The sequence below is a fragment of the Salvelinus namaycush genome, chromosome 25 (assembly GCF_016432855.1).
Source record: "Salvelinus namaycush isolate Seneca chromosome 25, SaNama_1.0, whole genome shotgun sequence".
NCBI classification, from domain to species: domain Eukaryota; kingdom Metazoa; phylum Chordata; class Actinopteri; order Salmoniformes; family Salmonidae; genus Salvelinus; species Salvelinus namaycush.
This window is the reverse complement of record NC_052331.1, coordinates 23,904,969-23,927,490: the sequence shown is the minus strand read 5'-3', so window position 1 is coordinate 23,927,490 and position 22,522 is coordinate 23,904,969. Positions and strand designations below refer to the sequence as shown.

Genomic DNA, 22,522 nt, shown 5'->3' with positions numbered 1-22,522 from the left:
GTTATTGAAAATGAGTTGTGCTCCTTATTGTACCTTTACAGAGGAACTGCTAAGGAAATCTGGCAGTGTTGGAAAAAATGTATTTTATTGAATTTTTTACTTAGTAATGACAGGAAACATACTTGAGTTGTATATCACTGACAAAATTAGGCTCATGACATGAAATACTTTTGGAAATTTCCATTAACCAAACTCCAACAAATTACTATTTGTTTTTTGATGCTTAATACCAGGAGATAACCTTGATTTCAGGGAGGGTCACAAAAGGCAAAACTAAAATATCCTTACATAGACCCACTTCTAACATAACACTCAAACGTCATATTATGAATTGTAATGAACAACATCTAAAAAGCTAAACTTCAAATGCCCTAATATCCCTGGCCCCCTCTGTATTCACCACCCCTGTTCCCGCCTCCATAACCACCACCACCCCTGTTCCCGCCTCCATAACCACCCCCACCCCTGTTCCCCCCTCCATAACCACCACCACCTCTGTAACCTCCGCCCCTGTATCCGCCGCCGCCCTGGTATCCTCCACCGCCTCTGTAACCTCCTCCCCTGTATCCTCCACCGCCTCCTCCGTCAAACCTGCCCATCTTGGGAGGACGTGGACCATCTCCAAAACTGATAAGGACAAGACATGTAAACCAGCTGTATTTGGTATTCAAAACACAATGCTGTCCTATTACCCAGTGGAGTGGATTACTGTGCACAAATGTTGATAATCTACACAGAATAAACTAATCCATTATTACCACTACAAGTATGTAAGGTATGTCATGTTTGTTGATGTTCAGCAAACTATGGCTTCCAGGGCCCTGGTCAAAAGCAGCGCACTATGTAGGGAATAGGGTGCCATTTGGGATGTATACTAAATGTTCCTACCCCCCCAGAGCGGAGATGTCTAATCACATGTTTATCTTACCGTTTATTGTTGACCATGAGGTTAAGCCCAGCTGCAGAGGGCTTGGAGATTTGACGGATGATGTTGAGCATGCGCTCGTTTGTGGGATCCAGCTGTTTGATGTACTCAGGGTCTTTGGTGACTTCCACAACAAGTGCCTCCATTCCAGCCCTCAAAGCAGCTATGCAGCCAGCCACGTTATGCGGTATCTTCAGTTTGATCCTGTGAATACAAACAGTGGCTTGATCTCATGATTTTCATGCTCAATCTAACCCCCTTTTTAGTAGCGTAGGTATATAGGCAGGGGAAAAAAACATACATTTCTACTATTGCACCACTTTAAAAGATAGTAGCTACACTCACCAATCATCCAGTTCAACGATTTCCCCGTTTGATGTGATTTTCTTGGAGGCAAACAAGATCAGCTGGAGTGGGCTGACTAGTGTCATTCCTTTGGCTGAGATGGCTCGAGTCCGGATCTGGTGGAAATAAAAAAATAATACATTTGGTTGCTTGCAGCTTGTACACCAATTTGATAATGATTTTTATATCTGAACATTGACCCTTTTAGCTCACACAAGAAAAAAAGGGTATACAACCTACGATACACCAGTATATTCATATTATGTAGTTATTGACCTCTAAATTTGAGATCCTACCTTTTCGCTAAAGACGAAGAACGGTGATGGGTAGGTCATGTCCTGGCTGCTGAAGGGGCAGTTGACAGAGCATTTGTGGATGAGGGCATTGCGCCCCTCAGTGGTGAGAATCTTCCTCTTCTCCTTGTGGTAGCACACGTTGGGATAGGAGCCGTATGTCAGGAGAGAGATGACCACGTCAAGGTTGTTGTCGGGTCCAACGTTATTGAACATCTGTGTCATCAAGCACTCTAATGAAAACACCAAAAACATTTTTAAACAATTTCAGGCGTGATTGTATATTATGCCAACACTGCAATACTATTGGGTTGTTCACATGGAGTGCGTCTCAAATGGCACCCTATTCCAGTGGTGGAAAAAGTACCCAATTGTCATAGAAAACAACTCAAGTAAAAGTCACACAGTAAAATACTACTTGAGTAAAAGTATTTGGTTTTAAATATACTTAAGTATCAAAAGTAAAATGCAATTGCTAAAATATACACGTAAGTATCAAAAGCATTGTATAAATAATTTAAAATTCCGTATATTAAGCAAACAAGTCGGCACAACTTGGATAGCCAGGGGCACACTCCAACACTCAGACATAATTTACAAACAAAGCATGTGTTTTTATTGAGTCCCCCCGATCAGAGGCAGTAGAGATGTTCTCTTAAGTGCGTGAATTGGGCCAGTTTCCTGTCTTACTAAGCATTCAAACTATAACAAGTATTTTTGGGTGTCAGGGTAACAGATTGGAGTAAAAAGTACTATATTTTCTTAAGGAAGTAGTGGAGTAAAACTTTTCAAAAATATAAATGGTAAAGTACAGATACCCCAAAAAACTACTTAAGTAGCACTTTAAAATATTTTTACTTAAGTACTTTACACCACTGCCCTATTCCCAATAATGTGCACTACTTTTGATATAGGGATATAGGGGAAATGGTGTCATTTGAGATGCAGCAAAAAAAAATACCCTCAGGGAAGCCAGAGTTGATGAGGATCTCCTTCAGCTGCACTTTGGCCTCCCAGGTCATCCTCAGTGTGGACATGTTGAGCCTCTTGTGTTCACAGAATCTGGACTCTGCATCCTCACCTCCCATTCTACAATAAAAAAAGACCGTCACAACCTTCATTTGCCAGGTAGTGAGAAGGAACAGGATTGTATTCCCCCCCAAAAATGGGTCATTCAGCTGACACGTCTTCCTACTGCAATGAATGGCATTACAGTGTTCTGTCTGCAATCGTATCAAACACAATTATCAGTTGCATCTGTTTAATTGTAATCCATGAGAGAGGATTGTTTGTTTTTAATTATTATATATATTTTTGTAACCTTCATTTAACTAGGCAAGTCAGTTAAGATTTTTTTTAAATTTTCAATGATGGCCTAGGAACAGTGGGTTCACTGCCTTGTTCAGGGGCAGAATGACAGATTTTTACCTTGTCAGCTCAGGGATTCGATCTTGCAACCTTTCGGTTACTGGCCCAACGCTCTAACCACTTGGCTACCTGCCGCCCCTAGATGTACATGTTGCATGTTTCTATGAAGCCTGGACTCACCTCACATCGTCCCAAGCCTGGAAGACTGACAGAAGGGCCACGTGGTCTGAGAAGCGGGTGCCAGCAAAGTTGCGGTGCACATAGCCCAAGCGCTTGCCATCATTGATGAAGGGCTCTGGGAAGCAGGAGGCTGCTGAGATCGTGCACACCGCATCTCCAACACTAGAAAGCAGAGCAAAGAAAGCACCATTTCTAGTTGGAAATATGAAACTGTGTATAGAGATGAGTCAATATGGAACAGTATCTTAAGGATAGTAATTTAGGGAAGGATTTTACAAAATGCATGCATGATTTCTGATGCAGCACTCACTTGAATATGCAGCCCATAATCATCATCTTCCCCAGACGCGGCTCGATTGGAAGCTTTGCAAGGATCCGACCAAGCGGAGTCAACTCGTCGTTTGTGTCCAATGCATCCAGTTCTAGTGAAATATATCAAGGAATTGTAAATGCCAACCCTATTTAAGGTGGTTGGTAATGTTTACTAGAACACTAGAGGACAAAACAAATCTGTTAAGGTCAAAGCTAAAAACGTCTAACCTCTCAGTGTGTGTTCTGCCTCTATAACCGCGTCCAGTGGAGGGGGCTCGATGGCCTTGGAAAGGAAATGGCCAATGGCTCCTAGTCTCAGCAGCTTGATGCTCAGGGCTACCTCGTGGAGAGGAGTACGGAATATCTCAGGGGTCATATGGGTCTCCAGTCTGGGATGAAGAAAAGGGTAGAAACAGAAGCACACATTCATCACTTGTGGAATTTAAATCAAACTCAGTTTTGACATAAAAGGGTAAGAGTGAAAAAACAGAGTTTATATTCATATAGCATCTCAGAATAGTAGTGTTGATCTAAGACCAGTTTTGCCTTTTGTATCATAATTCATAAAATTACACGGACACAGGGACCTGATCCGAGATCAGCACTCAGCTTTTTGAATATGGGTTCAGAAGTTTGGCATCTCTTCAACGCTAATGAGGGTTGAGTTCAGGGCCCAGTTGCATTAAACATCTTTAGTTAATTTCCCCCTTAAATTAAGTGACAAAGTTCAATCTAGAATACTAATTGAAACAAACCACCACACCACCTGTGTTTTGGTAAAAAGCTGAGGGATGGGCCTGGAGAAATGTAAGCACACTCAAATTGATGGACATTATAGTTTTAACCATGTTTTGAGGCTATACAGTTTGGGTGACCACATGTCCCGAATTGTGCGGTAGAGTCCCACATTTGGCTGATTGTACCGCAACGAAACAATTATGTTCTGCATTTTCAAAAAAATTCAAAACACGAGTAATTTAAAAACAAAAGGTACATATGTGCCCGTACTTCAGTCAGACATTCCGAGCTGTTTCTTGCAGTCCTGTTGTGCTTATGTAAAGACACAGTGCCTTCGGAAAGTATTCAGACCCCATGACTTTTTACACATTTTGTTACGTTTCAGCCTTATTCTAAAATTGATTAAATAAAAACATTTCCTCATCAATCTACTCACAATACAGCATAATGACAAAGCGAAAACAGGTTCTTAGATATTGTTGCTAATATTTATTATAATTTATTTTTTTAGGAAATACCTAAAGTACCTAAGTATTCAGACCCTTTGCTATGAGACTCAAAATTGAGCTCTGGTGCATCCTGTTTCATTGATCATCCTTGAGGTGTTTCTACAATTTGATTGGTGTCCACCTGTGGTAAATTCAATTGATTGGACATGATTTGGAAAGGCACACACCTGTCTAAGGTCCCACAGTTGACAATGCATGTCAGATAAAAACCAAGCCAAGGGGTCGAAGGAATTGACCATAGATCTCAGAGACATGATTGTGTTGAGGCATAGATCTGAAGGGTACAAAAAAATGTCTGCAGTTTTGAAGGTCCAAGAACACAGTGGCCTCCATCATTCTTAAATGAAAAAAGTTTAGAACCACCAAGACACCTCCTACAGCTGGCCGCCGGGCCAAACTGAGCAATCGGGGGAGAAGGGCCTTTGTCAGGGAGGTGACCAAGAATGGTCACTATGACAGAGCTCTAAAGTTCCTCTGTGGAGATGGGAGAACCCTCCAGAAGGACAACCATCTCTGCAGCTCTTCACCAATCAGGCCTTTATGGTAGAGCGCCCAGACGGAAGCCACTCCTCAGTAAAAGGCACATGACAGCCCGCTTGGAGCTTGCCAAAAGGCACCTAAAGACTCTCAGACCATGAGAAACAAGATTCTCTGGTCTGAAGAAACCAAGATTGAACTCTTTGGCCAGAATGCCAAGCGTCATGTCTGGTGGAAACCTGGCACCATCCCTACGGTGAAGCATGGTGGTGGCAGCATCATGCTGTGATGTTTTTCAGCGGCAAGGCCTGGGAGACTAGTCAGGAACGAGGGAAAGATGAACAGAGCAAAGTACAGAGAGATCCTTGATGAAAACCTGCACCAGAGCGCTCAGGACCTCCGACTGGGACGAAGGTTCACCTTTCAACAGGACAATGACCCTAAGCACAAAGCCAAGACAATGCAGGAGTGGCTTCGGGACAAGTGTCTGAATGTCCTTGACCAGACTTGAACCCAACCAAACATCTCTGGAGAGACCTGAAAATAGCTGTGCAGCGTCACTCCCTATCCAACCTGACAGAGCTTGAGAGGATCTGCTGAGAAGAATGAGAGAAACTACTCAAATACAAAAATCAAATACAGGTGTGCCAAGCTTGTAGCTTTATAACCAAGAAGACTCAAGCAAACACACATAGAAAAGTGAGTTATAGATTTGTCATTCTCATTGAAAGCAAGTTTAAGAAGCGGTAGATATGTTCTATGTGAAATATTTCTATGTTTCCCGTTCTTAAGGCTTGTTCTTGCGTCTTTTACTTTTGGCTTTGTATACCAGCTTCAAACAGCTGAAAATACAATATTTTTGGTTATAGAAAATATATTTCACAGCGGTTTAAGACAATTAGGCTAAATATTAGAATTTTAACAACCAGGAAATGGCAGAGCGATTTCTGCATATTGCACCTTTAAGATTTTTATGCAACGGGGCCCAAAGACTTACTTGTCGAAGCGTGCTCTGCTACACAGATGAAAGCAGAAGCCAGCCCGGACGCGGCCGGCGCGACCCTTCCTCTGCTCCAGGTTGGTCTTGGAGCCCCAGACCGTGGCGTAGTTGGTCATGTTGTTGTGAGACGTGAACAGTTTCACTTTCTGCCTTAGAGAAAACACAAAATAATTGGTGGACATTAGTAGTTACATTAATTATCATTGCATGGGAGTGTAACTAAAACAGATAATTTAAAGTACAGTATATCAAGTGAGAAACTTACTTGCAAGAGTCGATGACATATACTACATCATTGATGGTAATACTGGTCTCTGCAATGTTTGTTGACAAGATCACCTGAAAAGGATAAAATATAAATAACAAAAATAACGATAACAGATAAATCATTAAAACTTTACAGGAAAAACCTTAAGACCCTGCCTGACTGACCTTGGTGATGTTTTCAGGCACAGGCTCAAATACCCTCCTCTGCTCCTCTCTGGGGATCTGAGAGTGGAGAGGCAGAATCAGGTACCGTTGACGCCCTGGGTGAAACAAAATTAACAACAAGTCAATTTACTGGTGTCATTACAATCAACAGCATTTCTATGGCAGAAACTTGGGTGATTTGGGACTAAAATGAAAACAATGCATTTGTTGACATCAATCCAAATACTTTGACCAACAGTTTTTCTATGGGAGAACCAGTGATTAGTATTGAGACCACACACCAAAGTGTGGGTTCATCTCCAGGTGTTTCTGCATGGAGTAGATGAGGTTCCAGCCGGGCAGGAAGATAAGCACGGCCCCGGCAACCTGGAGGGTCTCGATGTACTTCAGCAGGGCCTCCACCAGCTCAAAGGGAGTCTCCTTCTCATTCATCTGGGCCATGGAGCGCTTAGTCTCTGGGGTGTACTCTGGCCCACATATCACATTACAGTTGGCCTGTGACAAACAAGAGGAAGAAACATACACATAGAACACACTTCCGTAGAACAAACAGTGGTTAAATTAAATGGTTCTCTGTGCTTATGACCGACAAAGTACTATCCCATACCTCTTCATCTCCTCCTTCCTCATCCTTGTCCTTCCTCTTTCTATCACTCGGAGGTGGAATGAAATGTGTCATCTGAATGCAATCTTCCAAAAAGTACTCTGGAAAAGATACAACCCATAGCTATCCATTACAAACCCATAAACTGAACGATATGAAGGTTAGATGATTTAAGAAAGTTTGCGAGCTCCATTTGACTGAGCTCTTACCTTGTACTGGGAATGTGCGGCCAAACACCTCGATGACAGGGCAGTTGAAGAAGTACTCTCTGAACATGGTGGTGTCGATGGTGGCAGACATGAGGATGATGCGGACCTCTGGGTAGGTCTGGACCACGTCCCTCAGCACCACCATGAGGAAGTCAGTCTGGGAAGAGCAAAAAGTAAACATTACTTACTTTAGTACACCGAGGGCTGATTTCCCAGACACAGATTAAGCCTAGTCCTGGACTACAAACCATTCTCAATTGAGACTCTCCATTGAGAGTACTTTTTAGCCCAGAACTAGACTCAATCTGTACCCCTAAGGATTACAATTTGTTGGGGGGGGTCGTCAGATATACGTACATTGATGTCTCTCTCGTGGATTTCATCCACAATCACATGGCTGATCCCGCGAATACCTGCTTCCAGCTTCCGCAGTAACACACCTGGAAATAGAGAAACACACCAAATTATGCTATATAGTATTCATATAATTGCATGTGTCTTCTACTATTCTTAACCCGAGCTATTCTCAACACCAGTTGTATTAGCTACATAAAACACCTAAAGTATGAATAACAAATGAAAATAAGAGACCCTTACCAACAGTGCAGAACATGATGCTGGCATGGGGTCGTGGGAGGATGGATTCAAAGCGGACGCTGTACCCACAGCTCTTACCGACATCCTCTCCTCTCTCGTAGGAAACACGCTCTGCCACAGACACTGCACTGATACGCCGGGGCTGACAAAGAAGGGAAGGGGTTACTGTGAAATAGCAGTCATTCAGATATCTGCACTTTAATATTCTATTTATCTTGTATGTAACAGTCCATGTCCTAGACCTGTGTTTGTCTGTAATGTCTTAATGTTTACACAATGCCACAAACAACATTTCCCAATTGGACAACAAAGGCATTATCCCATCACAAGCAAGGAACGTATTCAAATACATGAATGTTTAATTTCGAGTCTTGCCTGGGTTACAATAATGTTACACTCGGACGCCCTCCCACTCTTGATGAACTGATCCAGGATGTACTGAGGAACCTGGGTGGTTTTGCCACAGCCGGTCGCCCCTCGAATGATCACCACTGAGCTGCCCTGAACGGCAGTCATTATCTCCTCCTCAAATTTCTTCACTGGAAGCCCGTCTCGCTCCCCAATGACCTAGGAGACGTTTTTTGCATGTCAGTCAGACATAACACAGTCCCATGCAAAATTCTGATATTTTGCATAGCAATATACAATGATTGTCCAATTTGTCACAAAAATGTGCCGATGTGGGTAAAGGTTTGTTGATATGTGGCTTGATTGAACCATATGGGGAAAATGTTGAAATTGTGAGCCCTCTTTTTGTACTGCGGTGGTGGGTCAGTTTTATGTGATAATATTGCGATGATATGACTGTTTTGTGGAAAAAGTGTGGTGAATGGTCAAATTTGCAAGCTCTCGCATAATATGCAGGGAACAGTTGATTTGGCACAAAAACATGTGATCACAGAAACCAGGAATCCTGGAGGGACTGATAACAGGACATAATTTAACACTAACTCAAGATAATTGAGTGATTCCTCACAAAACCAGACCAAAAAATTCCAAAATGTTTCTGATTTGATCCATAGAATGGTCATTTGAAGGAAGGATTGTTTACATATATTTTAGAATTTATCTAAAAGCATATTAATACATTATTAATTGAAGTTGGAATATTTGTGACATTTTGGCCTTGCACAGTCCGCCTCCGTTAAGACTATTGGCATATCAAAGTACCAGAGCAGGATCTCTGATAGTTTTAATGTTATGGCCAATTGTATACAGAGAAACTGGCATAGTAGGCAATGCAACCAATCACACCCCTCATATTACTTGTATCAGTCTACATCCTGCATATCACCAGCAAAGGGTGAACATTTTGAATCCATTTTCACATTCACTTTGTTGGCAATGTTTACTAATTGGATCATAACTCTAAAAGTATCAGAGATCCCACTCTGGAACTTTGATATGCCAGTAGAATATAGTATGCTCAAGAATATATTGAACAATTAGCCCAATCAGAAATGGTATATTTTCAATATTCATGTTTTACTTTTCAATATTCATAAATTAAAGCTGCAATAGGTACAGTGCATTCGGAAAGTATTCAGACCCCTTACTTGTTCCACATTTTGCTAGGTTACAGCCTTATTCTAAAAATGATTACATTGCTTTTTCCTGTCATCATACCCCATAATGACAAAGCAAAATTAGGTTTAGACATTTTTGCTAATTTATATATTTTTAAAAAATTATAAAAGAAATCACATTTACATAAGTATTTAGACCATTTACTCAGCACTTTGTTGAAGCACCTTTGGCAACGATAACAGCCTCAAATCTTCTTGGGTATGACGTTACAAGCTTGGCACATCTGTATTTGGGGAGTTTCTCCCCTTCTCTGCAGATCCTCTCAAGCTCTGTCAGGTTGGATGGGGAGTGTTGCTGCACAGCTATTTTCAGGTCTCTCCAGAGATGTTAGATTGGGTTCAAGTCCGGGCTCTGGCTGGGCCTCTCAAGGACATTCAGACTCTTGTCCCGAAGCCACTCCTGCATTGTCTTGGCTGTGTGCTTAGGGTCGTTGCCCTTTTGGAAGGTGAGCCTTCGTCCCAGTCGGAGGTCCTGAGCGCTCTGGTGCAGGTTTTCATCAAGGATCTCTCTGTACTTTGCTCCGTTCATCTTTCCCTCGTTCCTGACTAGTCTCCCAGTCCCAGGCCGCTGAAATAAATCCCCACAACATGATGTTGCCACCACCATGCTTCACCATAGGGAAGGTGCCATGTTCCCTCCAGACGTGACGCTTGGCATTCAAGCCAAAGAGTTCAATCAGACCAGAGAATCTTGTTTCTCATGGTCTGAGAATCTTCAGGTGCCTTTAGGCAAACTCCAAGTGGGTTTTCATTTGCCTTTTACTGAGGAGTGGCTTCCGTCTGGCCACTCTACAATAAAGGTCTGATTGGTGTAGTGCTGCAGGAATGGTTGTCCTTCTGGAAGGTTCTCCCATCTCCACAGAGGAACTCTGTCAGAGTGACCATCAGGTTCTTGGTCACCTCCCTTACCAAGGCCCTTCTCCCCTGACTACTCAGTTTGGCCGGGTGACCAGCTCTAGGAAGAGTCTTGGTGGTTACAAACTTCTTCCATTTAAGAATGGAGGCTACTGTGTTCCTGGGGACATTCAATGCTAGCCAATGTTTTTGTACCCTTCCCCAGATCTGTGCCTTGACACAATCGTGTCTCGGAGTTCTACGGACAATTCCTTCGACCTCATGGCTTGGTTTTTGCTCTGACATGCACTGTCAACTGTGGGACCTTCTATTGATAGGTGTGCGCCTTTCCAAATCATGTCCAATCAATTGAATTTACCACAGGTGACACCAATCAAGTTGTAGAAACATTGAGGATGATCAATGACAACAGGATGCACCTGAGCTCAATTTTGAGTCTCATAGCAAAGGGTCCGAATACTTATGTAAATAAGGTATAGTTTTTCATTTTTTTTTTTTTTTACAAATTTGTAAACATTTCTAAAAACCTGTTTTCGCTTTGTCATTACGGGGTATTGTGTGTAGATTGCTAAGGATTTTTATTGATTTAATTCATTTTAGAATAAGGCTGTAACGTAACAAAATGTGGGAAAAGTAAAGGGGTCTGAATACTTACCTTTTTGGGCGATCCGACCAAATTCATATAGATATGTGAGTTGTGGATCTGTAATTCTGGTTGAAAGCCAATCTAAGAAGCGGGTGATCTGTTCTATGTTCGCTCTCTCCCATTCATAAGTTTAGTTTTTGCATCTTTTTCTTTCGATTTTGTACACCAGCTTCAAACAAGCCAAAAATACAATATTTTTGGTTATTGAAAAGACATTTCTCCGGTTTAGATGGTACAACGATTCTCTACAATATATTGCTTGTTTTGTCACAAACTGAAATTACGCAAACTATTAGCATTTTAGCAACCAGGACATGGCAGAGCGATTTTGACATATTGCACATTTAAATGCAAATTGTTTTTTGTAAATCTAAATACTAATATTACAGGGCAAGCGGTAAAGCTTCATATGACACCAATTTTTGCTTTGTAGCACCTACATATATGAAACATTATGGAGTCTTAAAGGAGGCCTGGGTACAGACAAAATGTACAAATATTCCAAATTCAATTCATTATTTCTCAATTATGCTTTAAGATACAAATATCAAATACGTGTCAACAACTCTACTTCCAAAGAGCCATTCTAAGGATAAAATGTGAAAATCCTCCAAAACAGGGTGTGTCAATGTCCCGTTTTCATTAGGAATAACTCAATCGCAGTTAAGTGAGGGCAACAACATACCTTCTGTAGGCTTTGATCTTGTTCCAATTGATAAGTCAGCTCATGGTGGAGGTCAGTGCTGATTTGCTCTGGGGTGCACTACGGGGATACGTAAATCATACGTTTAGATAGGATGGACGGGCTACCATGACAAAATAGACTGCTTTAGTTTTGAGAAAGGTCAGATTATGAAGAGAATAACAGTAGAAAACACAGATATGTTGTTGCATTTCTTTTAGTAAATGTACAGCTAGAAACAAGTCTTTGACTCACAAATGCTAGTGGTCCATCGTCAATATTGCTGCTGGTCCAGGGGTTCCAGTTGACTTGCGGAGGGGACCAGGGCACCACCCCGGCCATGCTCTGTTTCTGGGAGGGCTCAAACACAGCCATCTTCCCTTGGACCAAAGACACTGGAGTACTTGGATCAGGTGGCTGGGGACAGGAAAAAGGTTTTACTCATAATCCTCATATTAAATCACATAAAGTACTTTTCTTTGCTTTTCTGTGTAACAGGACAGATACTAATTGAAACTGTATAAAGGTTAATAAATGTCATCATATAAATGAGACTTACTGGAGGTGGAATTGCAACACCCAGTTCTTGGGCCATACTCTGCAGCTGATGTTGCAGATCATCCACCACATTCACCTCAAAAGCTTCCAACTGTGAAGACACCAAGGTTCAACTGTAAGTTAAAAAGGCTTGCTGCATACTTAGTTCTAACCTTGAGACATATAAAATAAGGTGAACAAACAAAACATACAACATTAAGACCATGTCATTAATAAACCAATGTAATAACTCCAAATATTTTATCAGCAGTAAAACACGTTACTTACAATTTCCCCCTCTTTCTTCTTAGTGACACCAGAATAAGGCTCAATGACACCCAGATGGTAAAGTTGACGGACAATAGACAGCGCAGAGGACTGGGCCGCAAGCTTCTTGTTAGAGCCATGCTCACGGGCAATTATCTCTACAAAACAAATGAAAATGTATTTCTTATTCTGAAGTCACATATTTGTTGTATCCAGAAAGCTACTAAACTAGGTTGTCAGTGTTCACATTATCTCCTGAATTTGGAAAAATCTAATATTTCTGACTCAGGTTCAAAAACGTAAACAAAGCATTTTACATCTGATAGACAATTCAGTTTGCATTCAATGAAAAGTTTGTACTTACTTCTACCAAGCTGTCTTACAAATAACTGCATCTCAGCAATAAAGCTCCTGAAGTAGAAGCAAAAAAACACTATCATCCATAATGTTACTAAGCCTAATTCACTTTATGAAAAATCTGAATAATGTGTAACTCGTGTTTTTACAGTAGATAAAACATGTATCAATCATTGGACCAACTGACCTCTGAGCTTGAGAAGCCTATTGTCCAGTCTGATGATAACCCTTGCCCTTGGGGGAGCCAGTATGTTTTTCTGCCAGACTTCAATCAACAATCAACTTTATCACCCCAGCCACTGCCCCATCCCTAGTGGAACAAGTGACACCAGAAATCAAAACCACACAATAATCTGCCCATTCCATCCCCCATTGTGGATGCAACCATATAACAACTTTAGTGCAGCCTAAAGGATGTCACATGTCTTGACAAGGTAGGTTGTGAATTCTGGCATCACATCTCCACTACTATTCACATTCAGAATTACTGACCGAGTCCAGTTAAATTAAAATAGGATCAATATTGTACTAGTAAGGTATTGGTTGAGGTCAGAGATCATATAATTAATTATGGGATTATAGGATCTCTATGGTTGAGGTATAAATAGCTCCAAAATGACTTAAGAAAAGTTAACCGAGATCTCTCAGGTGTTAACCGCACACCCAGGAGGGCTCTGTCTCCATATAAGTCCAGCAGAAAAACATACAGTCCCCATAACTAATGTACAGGTAACTGCCAAAATAAAGGAAACACCAACATAAAGTGTCTTAATAGGGCATGGGACCACGAGTCGACAGAACAGCTTCAATGTGCCTTGGCATAGATTCTACAAGCGTATGGAACTCTATCGGAGGGATGCGATGGTGGAAAATGCCATCTCAGGCAGCGCCCCAGAATCTCAAATAAGTGTTCAATTGGGTTGAGATCCGGTGACCAAGACATACACAAACACCCTTTAAACCTCCTATGCTCCTTTGAGACCCTTCTTCCAAAGTCACTGAGATTGCTTCTTCTTGCCATGGTAGCCAAAATAATGGGCAACTGGGCATTTTTAAAACATGACACTAAGCATGATGGGATGTTAATTGCTTAAGTAATTCAGGAACCACACCTGTGTGGAATTACCTGCTTTCAATATACTTTGTATCCCTCATTTACTCGTGTTCACTTTATTTTGGCAGTTACCTGTATGTCTACAGGCAAGGCAAGGAAGGCTCTTTGGTTTGTCATGGATGCTTTGGAGCAATATTCCTGATAAACGAGTATATAAATGAATCTATGGAAAATCTCCTATTGGAACCAGCCTGGTCGCTGCATTACCAGAGTTCAGGCTGGTTCCACCAGGCTAACTGATCAACTTCCAGGCCAAAATATTTCCCCATCCTCCTGACCTGTTGTGGTCAGGCCCAACTTGACTGTATTTGTAATCTGTTTGATTCTTCTCCTTCTGGAAAAACTGGTTCAGACGGGCCTTGGCGTTCTCTAAAGTCCAGTTGCCATGGAGTCCTGCGTTCAGATCTACCTCCTCAGACTCCAGAGTCTTGATGGGGAAAATAAACACTTCAAAGGTTCAAATCAGGCATGCGTGAAGACTGAATTACTACAAATGCATTTCTTAGATTAAATATAATTCAGCATAAAGATAGCTAATAGATATGAAACAATGCCTTGTAAAAATAGTGAATTGACAGGTCCTACCGCCTGTGCCTCCTGCTCATCTCTCTTTGAGTAGTAGTCCTTTAGATTGGCCCCACGATCCCACGGAGCATTGCTGTTTGCGCCACCTCCGGAATAATTGCCGCTACCGCCCGAATATCCCAAACCAGTGACACCTGGGACTGGCGCAGAAGGTGCATTCACTGATGCAAAAGTTAAACGAGATGAGTTATGACACCATGGGAATGTAGTTAACAGAACATAGACAGTGTACAGACCTACAAGCATTTGATGAAGTCAGCCAAGTACCTTGCTCAGCTTTCACAACCAGGTGAGGAGGGATAGGTCCACTTGGAGGAAGACTTCCAAAGCCAACGTTCCCTCCATCACCCCCTCCTCCACAGTCAGGCACACTGAAGTCAGGTCCACTTGCCTATTAACAGGAAAATAATGTTTAATACCGTAATAACATGACCATCACCAAATGTTTAATCTTGGATGATAAAAAGTATGGTTTGTTATCAATAAAATGTAAAAAATGGTGCAGTGTTCAATTTGGTTGCTGGTTGGCAAGGAGATCCCTTGCTCTGGTAAAAACATTGACAACTATGTGCTGTTCAAGGAATTGTTAAATAAATGTTAGAACCATTTGTTAATATCAGCACCTCTTGAGGAGCAGTCAGAATTAGCTAGCTACACATTTCAGACTAATCCTTTTAGCTCGATTAGAGTTATACAGCAAATAACTCCATGCTTTTCATAATCAGTAAACATCAATTGATCATGTTATTTCAGATAAGTGAGAGTCACTTAAATCAAATTTTATTGGTCACATATTTAGCAGATGTTATTGTGGGTGTAGCGAAATGCTTGTGTTCCAAGCTCAAACGGTGCAGTAATATCTAACAATTAACAAAACACACAAATCTAAAGAAAAATAATGGAGTTAAAAATATAAATATTAGAACGAGCAATGTCGGAGTGGCATTGACTAAAATAGAGTAGAATAGAATACAGTATATACATACTGGAAATTAGTAAAGCAATATGTAAACATTATTAAAGTGACTTGTGTTCCATTATTAAACTTCTTATGGCTGCAATCCCGGTAACGGGATCGATATGACAAAAACAAAAAAAAGTGCAGGGCGCCAAATTCAAAAAACAGAAATCTCATAATTAAAATTCCTCAGACATTCATGTGTCTTATATCATTTTAAAGGTAATCTTGTTAATCCCACCAGTGTCCGATTTCAAATAGGCTTTTCAGCGAAAGCACTACAAACGATTATGTTAGGTCACCATAAAACCACAATAAGCACAGCCATTTTTTCCAGCGAAAGATAGCTTTCACAAAAACCAGAAATAGAGATCAAATGAATCACTAACCTTTGATTATTTTCATCAGATGACACTCATAGGACTTCATGTTACACATTACACAATACATGCATGTTTTGTTTGATTAAGTTCATATTTATATAAAAAAATCGGAGTTTACATTGACGCGTTAGATTCACTAGTTGCAAAAACATCAAGTGACTTTGCATAGCCACATCGTTTCAACAGAAATACTCATCATAAATATAGATGATAATACAAGTTATACACATGGAATTATAGATATACCTCTCCTTAATGCAACCGCTGTGTCAGATTTCAAAAAAACTTTACGGAAAAATAAACCATGCAATAATCTGAGACGGAGCTCAGAACAATAGCCAAATTAGCCGCCATGTTGGACTCAACAGAAACCAGAAAATACATGATAAATGTTTCCTTACCTTTGATGAATTCATCAGAATGCAGTCCTAGGAATCCCAGGTCCACAATAAATGCTTGATTTGTTCGTTAATGTCCGTTATTTATGTCAAATTAGCTACTTTGGACATGTTTACCAAACGCCAAACCCAAAGCGCGTCCACTACCGTCCAATATAACGTGACGAAATGTCCAAAAGTTCCGTTACAGTCAGTAGAAACATGTCAAACGATGTACTGAATCAATCTTTAGAATGTTGTTAACATACATCTTGAATAACGTTCCAACCGGAGAATTTCATCGACTTCAGTTGACCGATGGAACGGAGCTGACTCTCACGTGAACGCGCGTGTTCAATGCGTGATCACCTCCTGCCAGAGCTCACTAATTCCTGTCTCCTTCGGCCCCCCTTCACATTAGATTCATCAGACAAAGTTCTATTGACTGTTGACATCTAGTGGAAGGTGTAGGAATTGAAAACTCATCAATATCTCTCTGTGATTTCAATGAGAGCTTGGTTGAAAATCTGCCACCTCAGAAACAATTCAAACAGGAAGTGGAACTTCTCAGGTTTTTGCCTGCCATGTGAGTTCTGTTATACTCACAGACATAATTCAAACGGTTTTAGAAACTTCAGAGTGTTTTCTATCCAATATGAATAATAATATGCATATATTAGCAACTGGGAATGAGGAGCAGGCCGTTTAATATGGGCACCTCTGTGCACCTTTCATCCAAGCTACTCAATACTGCCCCTTCAGCCATAAGAAGTTAAAGTGACCAGTGATTCCATGTCTATGTATATAGGGCAGCTGCCTCTAAGGTGCAGGGTTGAGTAACCGTTTAGTAGCCGGCTAGTGATAGCTATTTAACAGTCTGCTGGCCTTGAGATAGCTGTTTTTCAGTCTTTCAGTCCCAGCTTTGATGCACTTAAACTGACCTTGCCTTATGGATGTTTGTGAGGGTTTTAGGGGCCAAGCTGAATTTCTTCAGCCTCCTGAGGTTGAAGACATGCTGTTGCGCCTTCTTCACCACACTGTCTGTGTGGGTGGACCATTTCAGATCGTCGGTGTTGTGTACACCGAGGAACTTGAAGCTTTTCACCTTCTCCACTGCGGCACCGTCAACGTGGATAGGGGCGTGCTCGCTCTGCTGTTTCCTGAAGTCTACGATCAGCTCCTTCATTTTGTTGACGTTGAGGAAGAGGTTATTTTCCTGGCACCACTCCGCCAGGGCGCTCACCCCCTCCCTGTAGGCTGTCTCGTCATTGTTGGTAATCAGGACTACAACTGTTGTGTCGTCAGCAAACGTGGTTGAGTTGGAGGCATACGTGGCCACGTAGTCATGGGTGAACAGGGAGTACAGGAGGGGCTGAGCACACACCCTTGTGTTGAGGATCAGCAAAGTGGAGGTGTTGTTTCCTACCTTCCCACCTGGGGGCAGCCCATCAGGAAGTCCAGGACCCAGTTGCACAGGGCAGGGTTCAGACTCAGGGCCCTGAGCTTAATCATGAGCTTGGAGGGTACTATGGCATTGAAGGCTGAGCCATAGTCAATGAACAGCATTCTTACACAGGTATTCCTCTTGTCCAGATGGGATAGGGCAGTGCGATTGCATCGTCTGTGGATCTATTGGGGCGGTATGCAAACTGAAGTGGGTCTAGGGTGTCAGGTAAGGTGGAGGTGATATGATATGATCCTTAAGTAGCCTGTCAAAGCACTTCATGATGACAGAAGTGAGTGATACAGGGTGATTGTCATTTAGTTCAGTTACCTTTGCTTTCTTGGATACAGGAACAATGGTGGACATCTTGAAGCAAGTGGGGACAGCAGACTGGGATAGGGAGAGATTGCTGCGCATGCTCTGAGGACGCGGCTAGGGATGCCGTCTAGGCCGGCAGCCTTACGAGGGTTAACACATTTAAATGTCTTACTAACGTAGGTCACGGAGAACGAGAGCCCATAGACCTCGGGAGCTGCGTTAGCGGCCCTGTGTAATCCTAAAAGCGGGCGAAGGTGTTTAGCTTGTCCGGGAGCAAGACGCCGGTGTCTGCGAAGTGGCTGGTTTTCCCTTTGTAATCAGTGATTGTCTGTAGACCCTCTCACATACGTATTGGGTCTGAGCTGTTGAATCTGTACTGACATTTTGCCTGTTTGATTGCCTTACGGATGTAATAACTACACTGTTTCTATTCTGCCATATTTCCAGTCACCTTGCCATGGTTAAATGCGGTGGTTCGTGCTTTCAGTTTTGCGCGAATGCTGCCACCTATCCACCGTTTCTGATTTGGGTAGGTTTTAATAGTCACAACGGGAACAACATCCGCTATACACTTCCTGATGAACTCAGTCACCGTGTCCGTGTATACGTCAATGTTATTCTCAGAAGCTACCAGGAACATATGCCAGTCCACATGATCATAATCTTGAAGCATGGATCCCGATTGGTCAGACCAGCGTTGAATAGTCTGTAGCACGGGTACTTCCAGTTTTGAGTTTCTGCCTATATATAGGAAGGGATGAGCAAAAAGGAGTCATGATCGGATTTGCCGAAGGGAGGGATTCCGTAAGTTGGAGTGGTCGAGAGTTTTAGCAGCGCGAGTAATACAGTCAACACATTGACTGTATTACTCGCGCTGCTAAAACTCTCGACCACTCCAACTTCCGGAATCCCTCCCTTCGGCAAATCCGATCATGACTCCTTTTTGCTCATCCCTTCCTATATATAGGCAGAAACTCAAAACTGGAAGTACCCGAACTTCCGTAGCGTTTTGTTCCGTAGCGTTAGCTTTGTTAAAATCACCAGCTACAATAAATGCGTGATATGTGGATATGTGGTTTCCAATTTGCACAAAGTCCAGTGTAGTTCCTTGAGGGACGTCGTGGGATCGGCTTTGGGGGGAATATACACGGCTGTGACTATAACCGAAGAGAATTCTCTTGGGAGATAATACGGTCGGGATTTGATTGAGTTATTCCAGGCCGGGTGAACAAAAGGACTTGAGTTTCTGTATGATTCCAGGGTTTCTGTACCACCGGCCGTGATTGGGAGTCCCATAGGGCGGCGCACAATTGGCCCAGCGTTGTCCAGGTTTGGCAGGGGTAGGCCGTCATTGTAAATAACAATTTGTTCTTAACTGACTTGCCTAATTAAATAAAGGTTAAATAAATAAATTTCTGTCTGCGCGATGTATTGAGAACCCAGCTGGCTGTATGGACGGGGACAGTATATCAGGAGAGCCATGATTCCATGAAACAGAGTATATTACAGTCCCTGATGTCTCTCTGGAATGAGATCCTCGCCCTGAAATTGTCTACTCTATTGTCCAGAGACTGAACATTAGTGAGTAATATACTCGGAAGCGGTGGATGCTGCCTTCGGAGTTGGACTAGAAATAAACTCAGAATATCTCTTGGAGCAGCCTCTGGGATAAGTTAAATTGCCTTGGGGGGTACGATCAAAGGATCCAATTTGGGAAGGTTGTATTCCTGGTCGTAATGCTGGTGAGTTACCGCCGCTCTGATATCCAAAAGTTATTTCCGTCTGTATGTAATAACACACCCAAAAACTTTCTGGGCTAATATGTAAATAACAAAAAACAAAATGCTGCAAAGTTGCGTAGGAGCTAGAAGCAGAACGCGCCTATCCATTTGGCATGTCGCCAGCTAAGCAAACAACGAGTCAAAGACTAGGCTTTTTTGGAAAGAGCTTGACATTGGCAAGTCATCTTCCTGGCAAAGTTGTCAGTCAGACCTCTGTCATCACCACTATAGATGGCAAGCAAATCAAACAATATTTGGATATAACGTTAGCCATTGAGTCCTCTGAAAGTTAGCTGGTTAACTAGCCATATTGACGTGATGTTATTAGCTAGTCAATTTGACGGGGTCCATCAATCATTATAAAACAGGTGGGTCTAATCCTGAATGCTGATTGGTTAAAACCGCATTCCAGCCGGCGTCTATTGCAGAAGTTACCACCGGCTAAATCTATGATGTTAAAAAAGCTACTGTTGTTATTCTGGCTGCACTGTTTGACATGACCCTAAGTTAGCCGCAGTTGGCTAGCTAGCAAGCAAGGGATAAGAACGTTGCCAGCCAGTATGGTAATGGAACATTTAGAACGAATGACTAGGTCGCGTCCATAGATACAGCTCAAAAAGACTGAACAACTGGGTTGCATCTCTGGCAACCGAACCGATAGAACGACCAGCCGGGTTCGGTAACAACCCTAGATTTGTGTCGGGACTAAATATTGTGGAAGGATGAAAGAGTATGAATAAATTGATCAAAACAATGTTTTAAATGAAAATATGGCAATCATTATTTGAATATGTAGGTAATCCGTTGTATAAGAGTGAAGCCGGTGCTTGGAGGATATATTGGCATGGTTTTCTAACAACACCCGTGCCAATACATCCTCCAAACACTAGCTTCCCAGGCATTATCACTTAAATGTAGCCTATCATGTCTGTCACTAGCAATCGTGAGTAAACAAATGGTGAAAAGGGGGTAATGTTAGCTAACTTCGCTAAATAGGCTTACGTTGGTTGGAGGAAAAAGTACATTAGTTATACTTACCACTATGTTTAGCCAACCGTACAAAGTTTCTACCGGTAGCTTGCAACGGACACATTATTAGCCAACAGTACAACAGCAAATGTGCCCTTCTGATGCTTGACAGGCTGCGCCCACAAAGGACGGGAAATTAACCTAAACCACTCACACTTACTTGTCAGGTATAGTTCACTGTAATTTTATATGACTGAAATATCCAATTAATGGTTGCCAATATTGAGAGACATCGTGAGGCTATGCTCACGTTTCTGAATTATACATGATCAATTGATGTTTACTGATAATGAAAAGTATGTAGTTACTTGCAGTATAACTGATGATATTTAGCACTATGCGCAACTGTTTTGCATGGAATAATCAGAAATGTGTAGTTCTTACTATGCTCTTCAAGAGGCGATGATAATATAACCAAATAGTTCACATTTATTTAATTAACAATCCATAGAAAACGGCAAGTAGTTGTCAATGAATTCAGCGGAGGTGTGGGTCTCCTTGTTCCCCAGCAGCCAAATTAATCGCTCTGCACGGTGACGTTAAATTGATAACCTATTGGGCGAGATTTTTTATAACTGACCCCAAGGGCTGGGACTTCTGCTGCATTCATTTCTCCAACTCGGACAAGATAATTGACAAAGTCTCTAGCAGCATTTGCCTGGGCATCCTTCTTATTGGTTGAGTTTCCCATTCCAGTGTAGTTGAATCCCTCAATACGAACCTTGGAAGAGGAATAACAAATATTTTATATATATAAAGCTACTTCTGTTATTTACCGGATGCTTGCAGATAGACATATTTGAAAGAATTCAACTGACCTCACACAGAAACTTCTGTCGGTTTTTGTTTCCAGCGGCTCGAATGTCATAGCTGGGTGTTAGTTTCTTTTTCCCACACCAAGCATACAGGAAGTTCTTGATGTCCGCCATGGCGGATTTGTATATCTCTGTTGGGATCAGAGATTAATCGACTTTATTCAGAGCAACTGACTTGTATCAATGATTCAATAACTCTGAAAACACCAGAAAAACCAAGCTCGGGATGCTAGCGTAGATAGCTAGGTCATTTTTTCCCTTCTTAGTTAGTTGACGAACGTTAACGCAGTGATCTGCTATTGTATTGGCAAGCTAAAGCTACACGAGCGTGGACGCTGGCTAAATGCAATATTTTAGAGGCTTTTACAAGTCCTAACTGGCCGTAATGTTATCTAAAAAGTAATGCACAGTTAGCTAGGTCAGACAAAACAAATAATCTAGATATTCGGCTTGGCTTACGTTAGCTGAAAGATATACAAGCTAACGTTACTAGCTAATTCAGGTAGCTACGTTAGCTAACGTTAGAAGGCAAACGTTAGCTCGTTTAGAAGCTCAATCTTCAGTTCTGTACTAGCCAATGTTGCAATGAAATTATGGCCAGCTAGCTAAATACACTTTACACAACTTTCACTTTGCTTATCTTACCCACTCGACCTCCACCAGATAATTTTTCAAACGAGCCGTCTTGCAAATACAAACCATTCAGACGGCAGACATGATAGCACTGGGGCACGAGACGGTCAGGCCTGGACCTTGGGCGCATGCGTGGCTAGGACGCACTGGAGCCAAACAGCAAGCG

The 22,522-nt window shown here is 41.9% G+C and overlaps 1 protein-coding gene across 1 annotated transcript; it reads right to left on the bottom strand.

The window, feature by feature from the left end:
- Positions 1 to 63: 63 nt before the first annotated feature.
- Positions 64 to 22,464, bottom strand: dhx9 (DEAH (Asp-Glu-Ala-His) box helicase 9). The gene is made up of 28 exons (XM_038963973.1): positions 22,369 to 22,464; positions 21,727 to 21,854; positions 21,489 to 21,629; positions 14,886 to 15,009; positions 14,619 to 14,779; positions 14,312 to 14,460; positions 12,927 to 12,973; positions 12,584 to 12,720; positions 12,318 to 12,407; positions 12,014 to 12,175; positions 11,762 to 11,839; positions 8,365 to 8,556; positions 7,990 to 8,131; positions 7,750 to 7,832; positions 7,393 to 7,549; positions 7,187 to 7,284; positions 6,861 to 7,074; positions 6,580 to 6,674; positions 6,413 to 6,486; positions 6,145 to 6,297; positions 3,652 to 3,812; positions 3,422 to 3,533; positions 3,112 to 3,273; positions 2,525 to 2,652; positions 1,567 to 1,796; positions 1,271 to 1,386; positions 929 to 1,129; positions 64 to 627 (listed from the first exon to the last, which is right to left on the bottom strand). The coding sequence occupies exons 2-28, from the start codon at positions 21,835 to 21,837 to the stop codon at positions 372 to 374; spliced, it is 3,774 nt and encodes a 1,257-aa protein (XP_038819901.1). The 5' UTR covers positions 21,838 to 21,854; positions 22,369 to 22,464; the 3' UTR covers positions 64 to 371.
- Between the last annotated feature and the right edge of the window lie 58 nt (positions 22,465 to 22,522).

Coding starts and splice junctions, on each gene's coding strand:
- dhx9 (XM_038963973.1), bottom strand. CDS start 21,837: ATGGCGGACATCAAGAACTTCCTGTATGCTTGGTGTGGGAAAAAGAAA. Junction 12,974..14,311: donor GTTGGGCCTGACCACAACAG/GTCAGGAGGATG, acceptor CTTCTACTTCAG/GAGCTTTATTGCTGAGATGC. Junction 7,285..7,392: donor CCGCACATTCCCAGTACAAG/GTAAGAGCTCAG, acceptor TATCTTTTCCAG/AGTACTTTTTGGAAGATTGC.